Consider the following 16,955-nt stretch of genomic DNA (forward strand, 5'->3'; position numbering starts at 1 on the left):
CCAAGCTGACTTCCACTGTAAAAATGCATGGACCAAGGCTGGCATGGCCAGAGGCACACTCTCAAATGCAAGCTCCATACCAGACAGTTTAACAGAACTAAACTGAGCACCCCCCCCAAAAAAAAAACCCAGCATCCCCTAACCAGGCTGACTAGTCACTCTCCATTGTTCCCTAAGAGGACCAGCATCATGACAGAGAATCATCCAAACCAAACTGAAGCAAGAGACAGTCTTGCAACTAGAAGCAAACTGAAGCAAGGGAGCTAAAGTTGGGAATGGAAAGCCTTGTTAAGTGTCATTAATGGGCCACCTATTTATCTATAGATTTGATTAGAACCTGAACTCTTCATTCCTACACAAGCCTATTAAAGGGAAAAAATTCTGTTTGGTACCTAAAAGCTACCAATTAAATTCTGCTTTACAAGGCTTACAACTAGCCTATCTTAAAAACACTTTTAAAAAGTTCACAGCCCTCTCAGAATATACAAAGTACGCCCAAACACTGCTAGGTAATTTAAGCTAACAACAAGCACCCCAGCAAACACTCCACTCCCCTGAAGAACAACCAACCAACAACAATTGAACACCAAAGCCAAACCAAACTTCTGTAGCAACAGAAAACAGAACCCAGCCCCCCCCCAAAAAACGAAGCAAAAAACACTATAAAGAAACAGTACCTCCAAGCCCCAACAACAGGGGAAAATAGCACCCCCCAGACCAACCAGCAAAAGCAGGTGAATTTAATAAAATTAACTGGAACTGCAAAACACCAACCAACAAATCACCCGCAACAGGGCAAAACAAAAAAGACACTCCCCCAGAAGAACAAGCAGCAAAATGAACAATAAATACATCCAAATTCAAAAGAACACCCCCCACAAAAGCCCAACCAAAGCACCCCCCACATAGCAAAAAAAGTTTTTTTTAATGCAAAGTAAAGAAAACTTTTCCCTCTCCCCAACCCTATCTCTCCCAGACACTAAGCCAACCCCCCCGCGCACACGCAGAGAGAGAGAGAGAGAGAGAGAGAGAGAGAGAGAGATGACAGCCAGCAGCATGCCTGGTAATCCTATGCCCATGGGCCATATCAAACACAGGTTAACAAACAGTTACTATCAAGAACTAACCTAAGAGGAAAGATATACAAAGTTCTCCTTGCTCATATGGTTCTTTTTCTTTGCAGTTTGTCTTTGCGTTGTTGTGCTGAACAGGAACATGGCAATGCACAAATTCTATGGCAATGTGTAAATTCTTTCTACTCTGTTCCAGTTCATAGATACTTGCAGAAAGGGCATCAAAATGTGTGACTGTGCATGTAGTTGAAGGAAAAAATAGTTTCAAGGTTGTACCAGATTGTGTGCTTGTTTAGTGGGGCCCTCTGGGGAGCAGACTCCAACCCTCTTCTATCAGCCCTCTTGCTGAGCTCTTGCTAAGCATCACACAGCCCTTGCCCTGGCTCCCTTGGGATTACCTCTGTTGGTGTGGGGGCTCTCCCTTGCCTGCTTCTCTCTCTCTCTCTCTTGTTTCCTTTTCTCCACCAGCCTCTCCTCCACCCCTTCCTGTCTCCTGAGCCCCCCTTATATCCCTCCCCCATTTCTAAGTCCACACCCCTAGCCCTGCCCCCGGGCACAAGACAATCCCAGGGCCAGGGACTGGAGGAGGGCAAAGAGGCGTCCTCCTTCTTGGGTCTTCTGTGTCCCATCCCCAGAGGACTCTGGCTGTAGGTGGGTGGGTTGGAGAAGCACAGCCTGTCTCCCAGGCTCTCCCCAGGTGAGTGGCTCTTCGACGTTTCCCGGACCGAGTGACCGAGCCATGGCCTGGCTGGGCGGTGTGGGCTCAACTGGCGGCCACCTCGCCCTTCTCGCTTCCCTGGTGGCTTCTCCTTGCTCCAGCAATGGCACAAATTTAAAACGCCCCCTGCACCACTTTCAAGCAGCGTGGGGGTGCTTTAAAATTTAACCCCCCTTGCTTTAACTGACTGCTCCGATTGGAGCCCACCAGTCAGCTGGAGCAACGGTGCAAACTTAAAGTGCCCCCCCACAGCTTGCAAGCAGCGTGGGGGGCACTTTAAAATGTAACCCCCCCACCGCCCTTGTACTAGCTGACTGGCAGAGCCCACCAGTCAGCTGGTGCAATGGTGTGGGGTTTAAAGCCCCGAAGCTTTCCAAAGCAACCCAAATCATTTTGGAAAGCTTTGATTCGGGATTCCCGAATCAGGCCTGTGATGTTGGAGCTGATTTGGAAATCCTGAATCTTTACAAATTGAGTCTGATTCAGGTATTTATCCTGAATCAGAAACCTGGATCACATACCCCTACATGGAAATGTCACCTGGTGTCAGCACCCTAGCCAAAGAACATCATTTGTGTGCTGGAATTGTAATTAGGAGATTCTGGGTTCGGTCCAAGTCAAATTTCCCAATGGTTAGATGGAATGGTCCTGCCTCCTTTCTCCCACTGCAAGCCACTGATTTCCTCAAAATGCTGCTGCTGGGGAATAGGAGACCCCGAGGAATAACATGAAGAATTTTGCAGTGGGAAGGGGGATTTGGTGGAAATTACCAATTTAGTCTGGATCCAACCCTCTATATTTAAATGAAAACAATTTATATATTTAAATGAAAACAAAAAAGCAGGCCTTAACCAATTTTCTTTGGCTCTATAAGCCAACCCCAGAATTTAGGAGCCAGACTTATGCCTCTGCCTGCAGGGTTTTGTATTTTAATGACTATATTTTCAAGTTATTGCTATCACAAAACCTATCCTAAATCTTTACATTTTCTTTAAACTTTATTAGAGTTATGGCAAAGGAGTTGTAGTAATGTAATTAAATATTTATTTATTTATGTCATTTATAGTCTGCCTTTCTCACTGAGACTCAAGGCGGATTACATAGTGTGAGGTTAGTACAATCAGTATCAAGGACATTGCCATATAGTGTCAAGGACATTTCGATAAACAATGTCATAGGATTTTACAATGATATAGCATTAGCAAGGATCCAATACAAAGTTGAAGAATTGCTGAAACAGAACATAATCAATTCTAGGACTGACATTAGATAACATGAAGCACAGGTAGTATATAGGAGTACATATTCAAAGTGATAATAATATGCAAGGCAACATAGTAGTGAAATCTATGGTCCCTAACTCATTAGCGAAGCATCTGAGACCCCCTCCTTACAATACTTCCCTCCTATCTGAGTAAAAAGGCTTTTTGAATAATTCGGTTTTGCATCTTTGCAGAAGGCTAGGAGAGTAGGCGCGCTCCTGACCCCCTCAAGCAGGCCATTCCACAGGGTAGGGAGTCAGGACCACCACAGAGAAAGCCTGTATGTGGGCTGCTGTTGCTTTTACCCATGTGCAGGCTGGCCATCACCACAACAAAAAACAAACCTAAGGCCTGACGTCTCCCCAGTTTCTCCTAATCCCATTATTACATTAAAAAGCTACATTTAATTGCATATTGGAGGCAGAATAGAAATCAACTAGTTAGGAAATTGATTCACCTCTCTCTACCCAATGGTGTAAAGTTAACATATAAACAAGCAATGATAAGAACCTCATGAACATGCATTTTATGTCATCTAACACAACATTCTGATCTGAAATGATAACCTTTGTACTTCTGTGGATCACCAGGTGACACTACAATAAATAATTGCTGAAAATAGTGGCACCACAATGACAGTTTTGAGTGCTATGGTGATCTAGCACCTGGGATTTATTGATCCCTGTTTTAAGGTAACCCTCTGTAAACTTCACTTGCATTTACTGAAATTTGAGCGGAAGAGTTAATAGTAAGTACTGCATCCCAGCTGTGGTTGTGATACATTTTGTATTATGGCCCAGCTTAAATATAATAACAATAACTTTCAATGTTTTATGTTTTTATTATATTTTATTTTGTAAACTGCCCCAGGCAGGGTTCCCTGGGAAGTCAGCATAAGGTTTTTTGAAATAATAAATATTTAAAATACTCATTTAATTTGTTTCCAGCATGAAAAAGCCAGCACACCTGTTCTTAAGTCCAGCACACCAACTCCACGAAGTGATGTGCCTACCCCAGGAACGAGCGCTACACCAGGACTTCGTGCAGGCATTGGTAAACCTCCAACAATGGACCCTCTGGTTAACCAAGCTGGTAATGCACCTTTTGATAGTCAGCATTCTTTGTGGTTCTCCTGTGCCTTTCTATTCCGAAGATTTCATGGGTTAATTAAGAACAGGAACTTTTATCACCACGTGTACTTGTTTCTCTCTAATCTGTGTTTTTTCTGTTACTGTCCTGAACAGTGCCAGCTAGAATAAAAGCACTGGAGTTTCTGATCATTATTTAGAGTGCAATTTCTTCTCACTTCTATTATACTATGTTTGAAATCAAGGCAGCAAATATTTCTTGAACTGAAAATGCCGAATAATACTCAGGGCTCCTGAGTGGCAGTGTGTCATCATGAACAGCACATAAATCATGAAGCAATATAATGAAAGCAGTAAGGGAGAACGATGCAGATAACAGTTCTCATTTACACAGCTACTCTAGGACATCGCCTGTATTTTTAAAAATATTTTTATTTTAAACTTTTCAAAACATTCTTCAGTACAGGCTGACAAATAACACATCCCTCAGTCACACACATGATCTTATAAAATGTAACAAGAGAAGCAGAATTATAACACGTTGATCACGTAGCAAAAATTAGCTGAAATGTAGCATTTTAAATATTATTGTATGAAGGCTAATTAAAAAATTATATATATGTGCACACACTAACAGAGATGGGCCAGGATTTGAGTCCAGTGGCACCTTAGAGAGCAACAAGATTTCCAGGGTATGAGCTTCCAACAGTCAGAGCTCCAAAATCTTGTTGGTCTTTAATGTAGAGTCAAATCCTTCTGTTCTACCTCAGACCAATACAGCTACCCACCTAAAACAGATATGCCAAATAGCTTATTTGTGCCAACAGATGATAAAAAGGAATCCATTGTTCTATATAAAAGGAACTTTGTATGGATTTAATTTGTGTTTTTATTTTATCACCTGTTAAAATTTCTCACACTACATCATACCTAATGCTTATAGCTTTTCAAAAAAAGCACATTATTGCAGCTTAAAGGAAGAATGTATTCAATGAGACTCTTGGGAACATAGCGATTTTTTTAATATGCCCTAAGATATTGTAGTTGGGATACTGTATTTTTAAAAGTTGTTTTTCCTTTGGGGCTAACAATGCAGTCCTAAGTAATATCCTGGGATTGGCCCCGTCAAATAGACCTAAGTAGGATTCTGAGTAGATTTACTTAGGATGGCACTATAATTATGCTATTGTTACACCTTTTCACCTTTGGACACTGACACCTTTGGACACTGAGATAGAGAAGAAATGTTTAGAAGAAATATGTTCGCCCGGTCTCCCATATGTTTGAGGATACTGACCACATCTCCCATATGTTTTGAGATGTTGCTATCTATATCCCCCCTTTCCCCCAGTGGGGAACCAAAGTGGCTTGAGTGGAAGGAAAACAAGGAAACAAACAACAGGGAAAGCTTTCTGAGTCCAAAGAAGGTTCTCTCTCTCCTAGCAGATACTCTGCACAGTCTATGCTGCAACCCCAGCCCTTGGGCATACCAGGTTTGCCAACCTCCAAGTGGGATCTGGAGCATTCTTGAAATTACAATGGATCTCCAGACCATATAGATATGTGCCCCTGAAGAAAATGGAAGATTCAGTTGGCAAACTTATGGTATATCATAGATTCTAGGTGAAATTGCTTCCCAACTCCTCCATTCACATGTGTGTGACTAAAGTGCTGACTTATGGTGACCTCATAGGGTTTACAATGCAAGAGACAAACAGATGTTGGCCATTGCCTGGCTCTGTGGAATGACCCTGGACTTCCTTGATGGTCTCCTATGCGCTAGGGCTGACCTTGCTTAGCTTCCGAGATTTGATGAGCCTGGACTGTCCAAGTCAGGGTCCTCCACATGTACCATCACCAAATCTCCAGGATTTGGTGATGGTACATATGGTACAGACTGGGGTTGGCAACCCTAAGGCATGCCAAGGCCTTATGTACATGAGTACATTCAGATCTTGTTCAGCTGCTGCCAACCACTTAGCAAGGTATTCCCCACATTCTCTCCTGCTAGGAATGCCTCTGGGTATGCCCGATAGTATGAGCAGGGAAGAACACTTTCAGCCAGTTCATCTTTAGCTGCTACTAACCACCTAGCAGGGCTTTCCCACTATCTCCCCTGCCCAGCATTACGTGTTACCTGGTATATATTTATTTTATTTCTTTAGGTCATTTATAGTCTGCCTTTCTCACTGAGATTTAAAGTGGATTACACTGTGTGAGATAATACAGTCATATTTCAAGGACAGTTCAATCCACAATGTAATAGGGTATATAGGTGCAAATTTGCAAAGATTTAAAACCAGCAGAAATCCAGTATTTTATACATTATACGTTGCTGCTTTAATTTTTATTGGAAGTAGTTCTGAAAGGTATAATCAAGCATAACTTAGTCCACTCATTATCTTCTAAATTCTTTTCCTGTATTTTTGAGTCTTATTTTTACATAGGATGGATTTTTGTAGCAGGACTTTTGTCCAAGCATTTGCTATGCCCTTTTGTTGAACCGCCCATAGTTCAAAGCTGGTAAGACTTCCATCCAAATGGTTTTTCATTTTAACATCACCATAAAAACTTTGGACGTGTAGACTCTGGAACCATGGGTTGGAAATATTTGACACGTCCTGAACCGTGTGCCGGAGCAGGATTCTTTTTATTTAATTTCAATTATACTTATCTATATCATTTTCGTTCCATGCCTCAGAAGCTTATTTTCAGAAATCCTAGTATAAAACAAGACTCTTGGTTAATCTAATAGTAAGGAACGGAAGAACTGGGGTTTTTGGAAGAACTGGCCATCTGGATTTACAGTGTGCTCTTTGCTTTGTGTGGAGGGATGCAAAGAAAACCAGTGATTTGCATGCATACCTTATCTCATTGAACTCCAGCTGCTGGCTTGAGAACGCCATTGGCCGTGCCAGGACCGTATCCTGCACCGTTTGGAATGGTACCTCATGCTGGCATGAATGGAGAGCTGACCAGCCCAGGGGCAGCCTACGCCAGTCTACACAACATGTCCCCACAGATGAGTGCTGCTGCAGCTGCAGCCGCGGTGGTTGCCTATGGACGGTCACCCATGGTAGGTTTGCACTGTGTACTTGTTCACTAAGAGAAACCTGCTCTCTTGGTTTAGCGTGTCAGACTCCCAGGAAGTACAAGAAGCTTTAGTGGAGCACGTAGCTCCATGGCAGTCTTCAGTTACCCCTCCTAAGGATTTCTGTGTAATTTAAACAGTTCTTGAGTTCTTGTTTTGCTTCACTGAAATATACTATATTATTTTAACATTAAGAAAGTAGTTTGAAAGCAACATGTTGTTTCATTGCATTATGTTTGTTCTCCTGAGGATGTTAGGTACATATGTTTAGTGAGCATCTTAAGTTCATCTTGTATGACAGGAAGCTTTTATTTATTTATTTGCATTTGAATTAGAGAGATTCCCGCTCCCTTTAACTGTGGGACAATATACACATTCTGATCTATAATGAAGGTCATGGTGCTTGCTGATACCTTTCCTGAAACACACCAAGTATTTTTAGAAAATGGTGGGCCAGATGGTGGTCCTGTCCAGCAGGGCTCCTGACCGGCCATGGGAGATCTGATAGTGCAGATCTCCACCACAGTACTGGTTTTATTCTCCACCCACCCCTCTTTCCCAGCATATTTTTAAAAACTTCTCCTCTTGTCCTCTTCACTTGGACTTGTGGCAGCTGTTTTGTGGTTGGCTTTGCCTTCTGTGATGGCCGTCTTATGATTGTTCTTATCATCCTGTGTCAGAATTCCAAAGATGTCCACAGGCTCAAAAAGTTTGGAGGCTCCATTCCAAATTTTTAGTTCTTTTAAAAACTTATTTTAATGGAAGGAAACAGCACTTTTAATGGTTGGCACAACCTAGTGAAGCAAATAGAAATTGCAGTGAGTTGGCATAATGTTCATTTATTTCAGTTCATTTATTTCTCATCCAGGAGAAGTTCCTGGTGGATTGTCTATGAAAACTCCTTACATGTTTATGTCACTCTTTTCCCTGGCCTATAGACTGCTGTGTGGTTTGAGTAGGAGATTCAACCTAGAACTTTTTGTGCCCTTCTGCCCTTGCACCCCTTGTAGAACATAACATATATATCTGTATGTATCTATATCTTGCAATCATGATGGGTCTACCACAAAGGATAGTGAATACTTACATTCTATTAGAACTTATGGCCTGGGAGCAGGCCACAGGTTCATTTTAATTGTCTTTTAAACCAAGCTGTTAAATCTACACTAAAGAATAAATAAGATTTATTGTTAACTGTAATCATTTTGTATTATATAAAATAAATATATGGTTTAGAGGCAACATCACATCTTTAATTGATTCTTAAATAGTATTTTGTATGTTTATTAATATGGCCAGTGAGGGGAGCTGAAAAGGGTGAGGCTTCTTCCTGAATTGTGAGATTTAAGATGTCCCCTTCTGTTCATTTTCAGGTTGGATTTGACCCTCCTCCTCATATGAGAGTACCTGGAATCCCTCCAAATCTGGCTGGAATCCCTGGAGGAAAACCGTAAGTAACTTCTGATATTGCTGTTAAGTTTGAATTAGCCAGAGCACATTTGTTTATCTTATGTCATCAATTGAGAAATCCAGAGGTAATGGTATGTTGAGTTTTTCCAGAGATGTGACAGTTTTCTGCTGATTAGGTGCTGAGTTTTAAATAACTTCACCACTATGGAAGCACAGCATTTTCATTCTGCTGTTATTAGTAATGCATACCATTAGTTCCTATTAGTAAGATTTTTTTTTATTTAAAGTACTTCTATCTCACTTTTCCTATTTAGCCCAAGAACTGTTCCTATCTTCCCTCATGAGAAGTGTGAGGAGGGTAGAAAATAGAACTCTGATGGAAGAAACATCTCTAGTGGAAATAGTAGGAGAAATCACTCCTTCTGGTTTTAGCGTGACCTGAAGCTGGTTTGTTTTTAGAAATCATAAGTGAGCTTGGGCACAATACTGAAATCATAAGTGAGCTTGGGCACAATACTGTTGTTGACTCCATATGCATTTTCTATTGTACCAGGAGGCAACTCATATTAGTTCCAGGTCTACCTGTAAACAGCAACTGTGGGTAGCCTGCTGTAGTTTATTGCTTATTTCTTTTATAGTGTTATAAAACTCAGATTGATTCATTGCATAATTCTGCTTCTTCCAGTCTTAGGGAAGGGGGGAATTGTGATGTTCCTGAAATCCTAGCCATAGAAGGCCTGCTCAGCTTCCCATCTGACTTATGAGATTATATTGGACGTTACTGACATTTTTTCAAGCCCATCCTTCTGGTATAAAGGGCTAGAATGAAAACCAAGGCATAGAAAACCACATCTAAGATCAATTTCTGCACTTGCACGGTGCATTTACATGTCCCATGGATACTGTTCCCCAGCCCTGGTTGCTTAAATTTTACTTTATAAACCATCTTCCTCCAGCCTACCTGGAGTTCTCTTCTTCTACTTCATCCCTCCCCTTAGCTGGAAGCTCCTTCCATTTTAGCCTGTGTGTACTATATAAATAGACAAGATAAACTTTGAGAATCCTAGGTGCTGAGCTGATCTCCTTTCATTATTTGCCTTTGAAACTAGACTGACGCTATGCCTGATCACCCCAAGGCAGCGGGATGCCTTCAGTTACCCATAGCAACTTTCTGATGGCATATCCTTATCTGTGATAGATAAGTCTATTGAAAATTTCTGGTGTGGGAGTACAGATAATGTGCCGTCTGCTGCAGATTCATATTGACAGCAGGAGAGTTTTCGGCTTCAGTTTGAAAGCTAGTTTCTTTCAGGCACACAAATCGAGATGTCACATTGAATTTATTTTGTAAATGGGATGCAGCATCCAAGCTGTGTATCCTTTTCTTAGTAAGGAGGAGATTTCCCTTCCCTTCCCAGAATATTTTCATGTCTCAGTTGACTAGTGTTACATTATCTCTTATTTACAGCAGCTCTTGGAATGTGTTGCGTGTGTAACAATAAATACTAGTTATTTCTGAATAAGTTCACAACAATTAGAATAAAAGTAGTTGCAGCATTTTTTAATTAATCAACCTCTTAGGAATACAAACTTGTTTTCCATTCTGCTGTTTCCTGTTGCTTCACCACCACAAAATAACATGGTAACAGAATCCAAGGTCCACAACTATTTTTAATAACCCTTGTTATTAATCCTTTAGGCTTCTTGTATTTAAAAATCTAAAAGTGACTTTCAACATTAATGATATGCTCAGATATTAGTTGAATGAGAATTATGCTTTCTCTAGTTGTACATATTATCAGTGCCCCAAGCAGCTGTAAAATTACTGCATCAAACCTGAGTAAAATGACTGTTTGTAGTTTGTTTATATAGTCTTTTATGTATGTTTGACACACTTGGGCTACAGTCCTATGCATATTTAAGGAGCAAGAACTCTGTGGTTCTTGCAACTTCGTATATTGTTTTAATACATAGCTCAAGCTGTTAATGTAGAGTACCTTTTGTATCCTTTCAGGTAATCCAGTTTATGGAACCTTTGGCACTCCTCCTTACTACAAGGGCCCTTTTCACACTACTTACTTGCATCCAAAACATCACACGATGTAGTGCAAAAAACTATATGTAGCACTATCTTCCACGGTTTTTGCACTACATCTCGCGATGTTTTGGAAGCAAGTAAGTAGTGTGAAAAGGGCCAGGGTCTACTAAAAAGGATATGCTCTGTGATGGCTGAGGGCATTTCCATTGCTGCCTCACTTCTATGGAATGGTCTCCCAGAAGGGTTGAGGATGTTGCCTATTGGTGTAGCTCTAAGATATAATTATTCAAAGAGTTTATGGGGCAGCTTGAACTTGAATTTGGTCAACTGTTTTAATTATCTGATTTTAATTGTGTTTTAATAATTTTTGGTTTTTTGTATGTTTGTATGTATTTTTTGTCATCTACCTTGGGATTCTGAATATTGGGAGAAAAGTGGTTTATACAAATATTCTAAATAACACATTTCAAATTTAAATTCTTCAAATTGGTATTGGGGTGAGGAATTGTTTGCAGGAGAATTTGCACTGCTTTGGCACATCAACGCAATTGTCTTTTCTCTTCCAAACCAAAGATTTCTAAAACCTACATGATTTTATCTCTGTCTAGCAATAGCATGTGGCAGTGTAACTTTCTGATAATTCTGACTTCAGTGTGGTGGAGAGAATTCAACATTCTAGCAATTACATTTGTATGATCAAAGTGGCATATGGCCATTTTGGTTTTTCAAAGGATGTAAAAAGCCATAAGGAACACATATCAACTAATTAAATTGCTCCAAGCCATTGTTGTTGATAGGAAAGCTAACTAACTTTGTGTGTCCAGACTAGTGGTTATCTGGCTATGTTTTCTTCTGTTAAAAACGAAGGATAGACTAATTAACTAAATTAAAGAATCAGTGTTTTAATCCTACAGAGATAATCTCACAAATAAGAGAGGTAGTAAGTGAAAAAACAGAATGGAAGGGGACAGGGGAAAGTGCTGTATTTGATTCTCTGTTTCCATTTATTTTTTAAATTCCTGTGTGGATGTCTTTGGGACTATGAATCAAATGACTGTGAATCAAATCAGCACATTTTGGCATCAGATGTGAATAACTGGAAAGGCAAGTGCTTGGAACAGGGGAAAGTGAGTGCTGTACCATTAGTGACCCAAATTCCTCTTTAAGAATTGATTAAAAGGAACAGCCAAATACTTACTGGCAGATTATGGGACCTTATCTCCAGATAAACACAGTTGTGCGTATTCAGTTGTATGTAGCAGTCACTGGCAATTGTAAATTAAAAAATAAAAATGTACATGAATTCAAATACGATGGCATCAGAATTACATCCACCTGTATGTTTTATTAGTTTTATTAATCTAGTTTTCTCCAGTTGAGAGATTCTTTGGCTGTTCCCAGCACTTTGACTCTCTCTAGCTTGTGTTCACAGGACCTTAATGGCCATCGTCCACTTTGCGTTTGTATTTCTCCAACAATACGAAGTTTAGCCTTTAGACACTGGGGCCTGGTGAGAATATAAATTTGTGGAATATAGAAGTTATTTAAATGCCCTTGTCATATAACTTTCCCAATTCCACAATATCCTTTGTAAAGTATTTTATACTGTAGTATGTCACTGCTCTTGTCATTAACATTTTCATGTATTGATTTATTTTCTTTTAAAAAGAGTCAGTTTATACATTAGCAGTCACATTTGAAGGAAATGAATCACTTGAGTGGAACTGGTGGCATGTTTACTTCGCCAGAATCTTCCATTCAGGCCTGAAGGCTGATGGCACTGCTGTGATAATTGGCTATGTCTCCATCCCTGAACAGATTATTAGCTTTCTTTAGATGGGAGTGGCCACTCAGTGGCATTTCTGTACTGCTGCTCATAACTGCTTGGATCCCATGGAGCAACTTTTTTGCTTCCCAGTTCTTTCTGCATCCCAAAAATGTCTCTCCCCAAAAGGATGCTGCAGGAAAACAAGGTTCCCCTCCAAGAACGCATTGGTGGGATTTTGGGAGTGCAGCAGTAGACAAGAATGTCATACTCCATGAGCAGAAACCCTTCTCAGCTGAAACCCCACATGTCTAATCCAGTGTATGAATTAGACCACAGTTATGATTTAGGAGCTGAAGAACTTGACCTGTACATTTCTTTTATATCCCAAACAGGGCTTACTCCTTTCACGTCACTGCAGATGGTCAGATGCAACCAGTTCCTTTCCCTCCTGATGCACTTATTGGGCCAGGAATACCTCGCCATGCTCGCCAGATCAACACCTTGAATCATGGAGAAGTAGTGTGTGCAGTTACTATCAGCAACCCAACAAGACATGTATATACTGGCGGGAAGGGATGCGTCAAAGTCTGGGATATAAGCCAACCTGGCAACAAGAGTCCTGTTTCTCAGCTGGACTGTCTGGTAGGTGAACATGTCCCTACTGCATTATGAGATTTTCCTTGGGTATCCAGTAGAGAAACTTGGTCAAGATTCTATTATAAAACAGAAGTCCAGGGGCACTGTAAAGACAAACAACATTTCTATTAAAATGCAATGGCAGATGGACTGAGTTTCTGCTCTTATATATCGTAAAATTTTATAAGACTCCATTTGCTTCTTTTTGGTTTTGTGAGAAAAAATTCTGATGGTTACTCTAACCCCTTCAACTTGTCCACATTTGTAACACAAGTAGAATTTTTGCCAAACATAGGATGTTGCTTAAAAATCTGACTTTTATCATAAAATCATGATAGTCATGGCAATAGGCAGTGAATTGCCTGTCATTAAAATTTGGACATTTCAGATGTAATGGAAAATTGACTAACAGGAAGCAACGGACTTGAGTAAGCATGGTTCAGAGAACCACTGTGGTATAGTGGACTAGGAGTGGGGACAGCTGGCTTCAGATTCTCACTCTGCCATGAAACTCGTTGGGTGACTGCAGGCTAAACATATACTTTCAGCCTAAACTTCCTCACAGGGATGTTGTGAGGTTAAAATATGTACAGGGTATTAAATATGCTACCATACCCCCTTAACAGATATGGGCTTAGTAAGAAATTCAACTGACCTGTAAACAGTTCAGGAACTTTCATCATGATACAGTCGCTCTTCCTGCAAATCATTACTACAAGGAGATTTGGCTAACACCCTCTTGAAATAAGTGATTTTTAAGTTTGGGAGATAAAGATGGCAGAGATGTAAAAGTTGCTGTAAAAGTACTAAAGCCATATAAAAACAATCCTTATATTTAATGGAGTGTTATGCCAAGCCATATACTGAATATGTTACTATGGCTTTTTCTCCTGACACCCCGTTACTAGATATCAAATATCTTTGCTGAATATACATGTATGAATTATGCATTTCTGGCACAGTGGTCCAAGTTTTTTAACTTCAGGATGTACTGCTGTTTGTTGCGGCCCATGAGGTCAGGACAAATCTCCTTGAATAACAAAATCCTTCTCTGATATAGTAAGGGGAAAGTATAACACCGAGAAAAACACACACAAAATGCTTTTTCCCTTTCTAGCTCTGCATGATTTGTTATTGGTTTTATCCTCTTGGCTGCTACAGAATTTTTACCACTCTAATGTTCTTATTAAAAATGAGAATTTTGACAACTAGTGCATTTATGAACTAAAGTCTGTAATAGCTGAGGCCTGGAATGCTTCCCATGTCTTTTTTGCCTTATTTTTTCAGTAAATATTATTCTCCATGTGAAACTTGAGAGATTAATAATTAAAGTCTAAAGAGAGTCTCTCCTGACCAATGAACGCCTAGTGGCTTAGTCAAAATGATTCATGTAGAGTTGGCTGCAGTAGCCACACATTGCCCCTTGTACAAAAAGCCAACTTGTCATGGCTCTGCCTCTCTTTGTTGAACTTATTTGTGAATAAGATGGAAGGAACTACCATCCATTATCCTGAACACGAAGTAGAGTGCCATACTTCAAAGGCAGAACTTGACTTTAATTTCTTTAGGTATGGACACTGCATGGCAGTGAACAGTAGGAGACAGGAATTGCCGGTGACTTTTCTTCTTTACCACTCAGAAGAGTCTGTGTGTTTAAAATAGGGATACCACATGAAACATGCTGTTGGCCATTATTACAAAGAATATATTAGTGTAATTATGGTGGTTTGCATTTCTACAGAACAGAGATAACTACATTCGATCTTGCAAATTGCTCCCTGATGGATGCACCCTGATTGTCGGTGGGGAAGCCAGCACGTTATCCATTTGGGACCTGGCAGCGCCAACTCCACGTATCAAAGCGGAACTGACGTCCTCTGCTCCTGCATGCTATGCTCTAGCAATCAGCCCTGACTCCAAGGTTTGCTTCTCCTGCTGCAGTGATGGGAACATTGCCGTGTGGGATCTCCACAACCAGACTCTAGTCAGGTTAGTTTGGTCTGTTCTGCCAAGTTCTTTATGAATTTGCTGTGTGGAATTATATTGTCATATGATTAATGTTGGAGAGCCTATATGAACAGTTGCTTCATTGTTGGTCTTCTAGTGCAGTCTCACATGGAACTGTGCATGTGCAGGCCTGCCAATCAGAGACTTTTTGTAGCTTAAAAGTCACTAGAGAGTGCATGATGCCTCCCAGAGTGTAGGCACGGCTGTTTTCCCACCGAAACTCTGGAGACACCAAGGACCCTGTCTGCTAGATTCAGATCCCTGTCACCTCTATCATCCGAGGAAGAAGGGGAAATACTGAGGGACCAAGAATCCAGAAGGAGCTCTCATTCTACTCACTCAGAGTGATGCTGCTCACGTGGGTTCTCTCCATGGTACCACCGGCGAATACCAACGCACTATGGAATGGATGTAGGCAAACTTTTTCACACAGAATCGCTCTTCTCTACTAAATCCCTCCCAGAAATGGTGAGACAGCCGCATTCTATCTAAGGGTCCTCAGTGGCATTTCAGCTCCAGGAACCAGAGGCTGACATATGTGAGAGGGAGGATAGCCCTAGTGAACCTTCTGACCCTTCTTCAAATGAGACCTTAAGTGAGACTGGTGGAGTTTCACCCACTGATGACTTCCGCTCTTACTCAGAGCAGCTAATGAGAATGGCTAAGGCGCTGGAAATTAACATTGCATCAACTAATCCCAAACCTAAGGACAAGATACTCCAGCACCTCTATTCAGGGGTTACTTCTAGTGTGACCTTCCCCATTATCGAAGGATTTGTCAAAATGATGACCTAATTGTGCAAGACACCAGCCTCCAACATGCCTACAACTAAGAAGGCAGAATCTCTAAACAAGACTAAGGATGAATCCTGCTCTTTTCTTTCAATGCATCCTCCTCCTTCATCTTTAGTAATGGAGGAGATGCAGTCAAAACAACAACAGGGGACACATGCTGCACCCTCAGACAAGGAGGGTAGGAAGCTGGATGCTATTGGCAGGAAGATCTACACCTTGGTGACATTAGGCATCAAAATCGCCAATTATGCCGCCATGATGGGAGTGTACCAGATTTTCCTATGGGGCAAGGTGGCCACCTTTCATGAAAAGCTACCAGAGGACCAGAGACCTCTGGCAGGGATCATCAGGGAAAAAGCATTGTGTCTTGCTAGACCTCAGATCAATGCAGGCAGGAACATGGTGGACGCTGTGACCAGAACTTTGACATCTGCCATAGTTTTAAGGAGGCGTGCATGGCTGAGGTCTATGGCTCTGTCTGTGGACACTAGGAACAAAGTAGAGGACCTCCCTTTCAAGGGCAAGACTCTGTTTTCTGAAAAGACAGATGATTACCAATCACAGAAGCAAAAGGATTGACAGATCACTAGGTCATATGGAATCCTCCCACCGACTCAACATGGATCCAGCAAGCTGCAGTTTAAGCAGCAATAATACAGAGGGAGACAATACCATTACCAGCCGTATCAAACATATCCGTATCCACAAAACTGTCCCTGTCAGCCTAGTCAGGGGGCATTTTTTAAATGGAAGCCATCACATAGGCATGTCTCACAGCCTCACACTGGCAAAGAGCAACAACATGGTCAGAAACAGTTCTGTATAGACCAGGACAGTGGGAAATCCTTTGGTGATAGGCTCCATGCCTATCATACAATTTGGTGCTCGATCACCTCAGATGTGTGGGTACTGGATATCATTCAATTTGGATATAAAATTTAATTTGATTACTTACCGTGTCTGCATCTTCCTGGTAAAACTGTTGATTACTTACCATGTCTGTATCTTCCTGGTAAAACTGTTGATCACTTACCGTGTCTGTATCTTCCTGGTAAAACTGTTGATTACT

General features: G+C 41.0%; 1 protein-coding gene across 2 annotated transcripts in view; it reads left to right on the forward strand.

Annotated features, from left to right (window-relative positions):
* The window catches only part of LOC129334262 (transducin-like enhancer protein 1), an 89,463-nt gene that overhangs the window by 59,348 nt on the left and 13,160 nt on the right, over positions 1–16,955 (forward strand). For both annotated transcript variants that reach the window (XM_054986203.1, XM_054986204.1), the window contains exons 12-16: positions 4,001–4,145; positions 7,027–7,217; positions 8,606–8,682; positions 12,841–13,090; positions 14,826–15,073. In XM_054986203.1, the coding sequence (XP_054842178.1) occupies positions 4,001–4,145; positions 7,027–7,217; positions 8,606–8,682; positions 12,841–13,090; positions 14,826–15,073 (911 nt within the window). The remainder of the gene's footprint in view (positions 1–4,000; positions 4,146–7,026; positions 7,218–8,605; positions 8,683–12,840; positions 13,091–14,825; positions 15,074–16,955) is intronic.

Source organism: Eublepharis macularius, chromosome 8, assembly GCF_028583425.1.
Source record: "Eublepharis macularius isolate TG4126 chromosome 8, MPM_Emac_v1.0, whole genome shotgun sequence".
NCBI classification, from domain to species: Eukaryota; Metazoa; Chordata; class Lepidosauria; order Squamata; family Eublepharidae; genus Eublepharis; species Eublepharis macularius.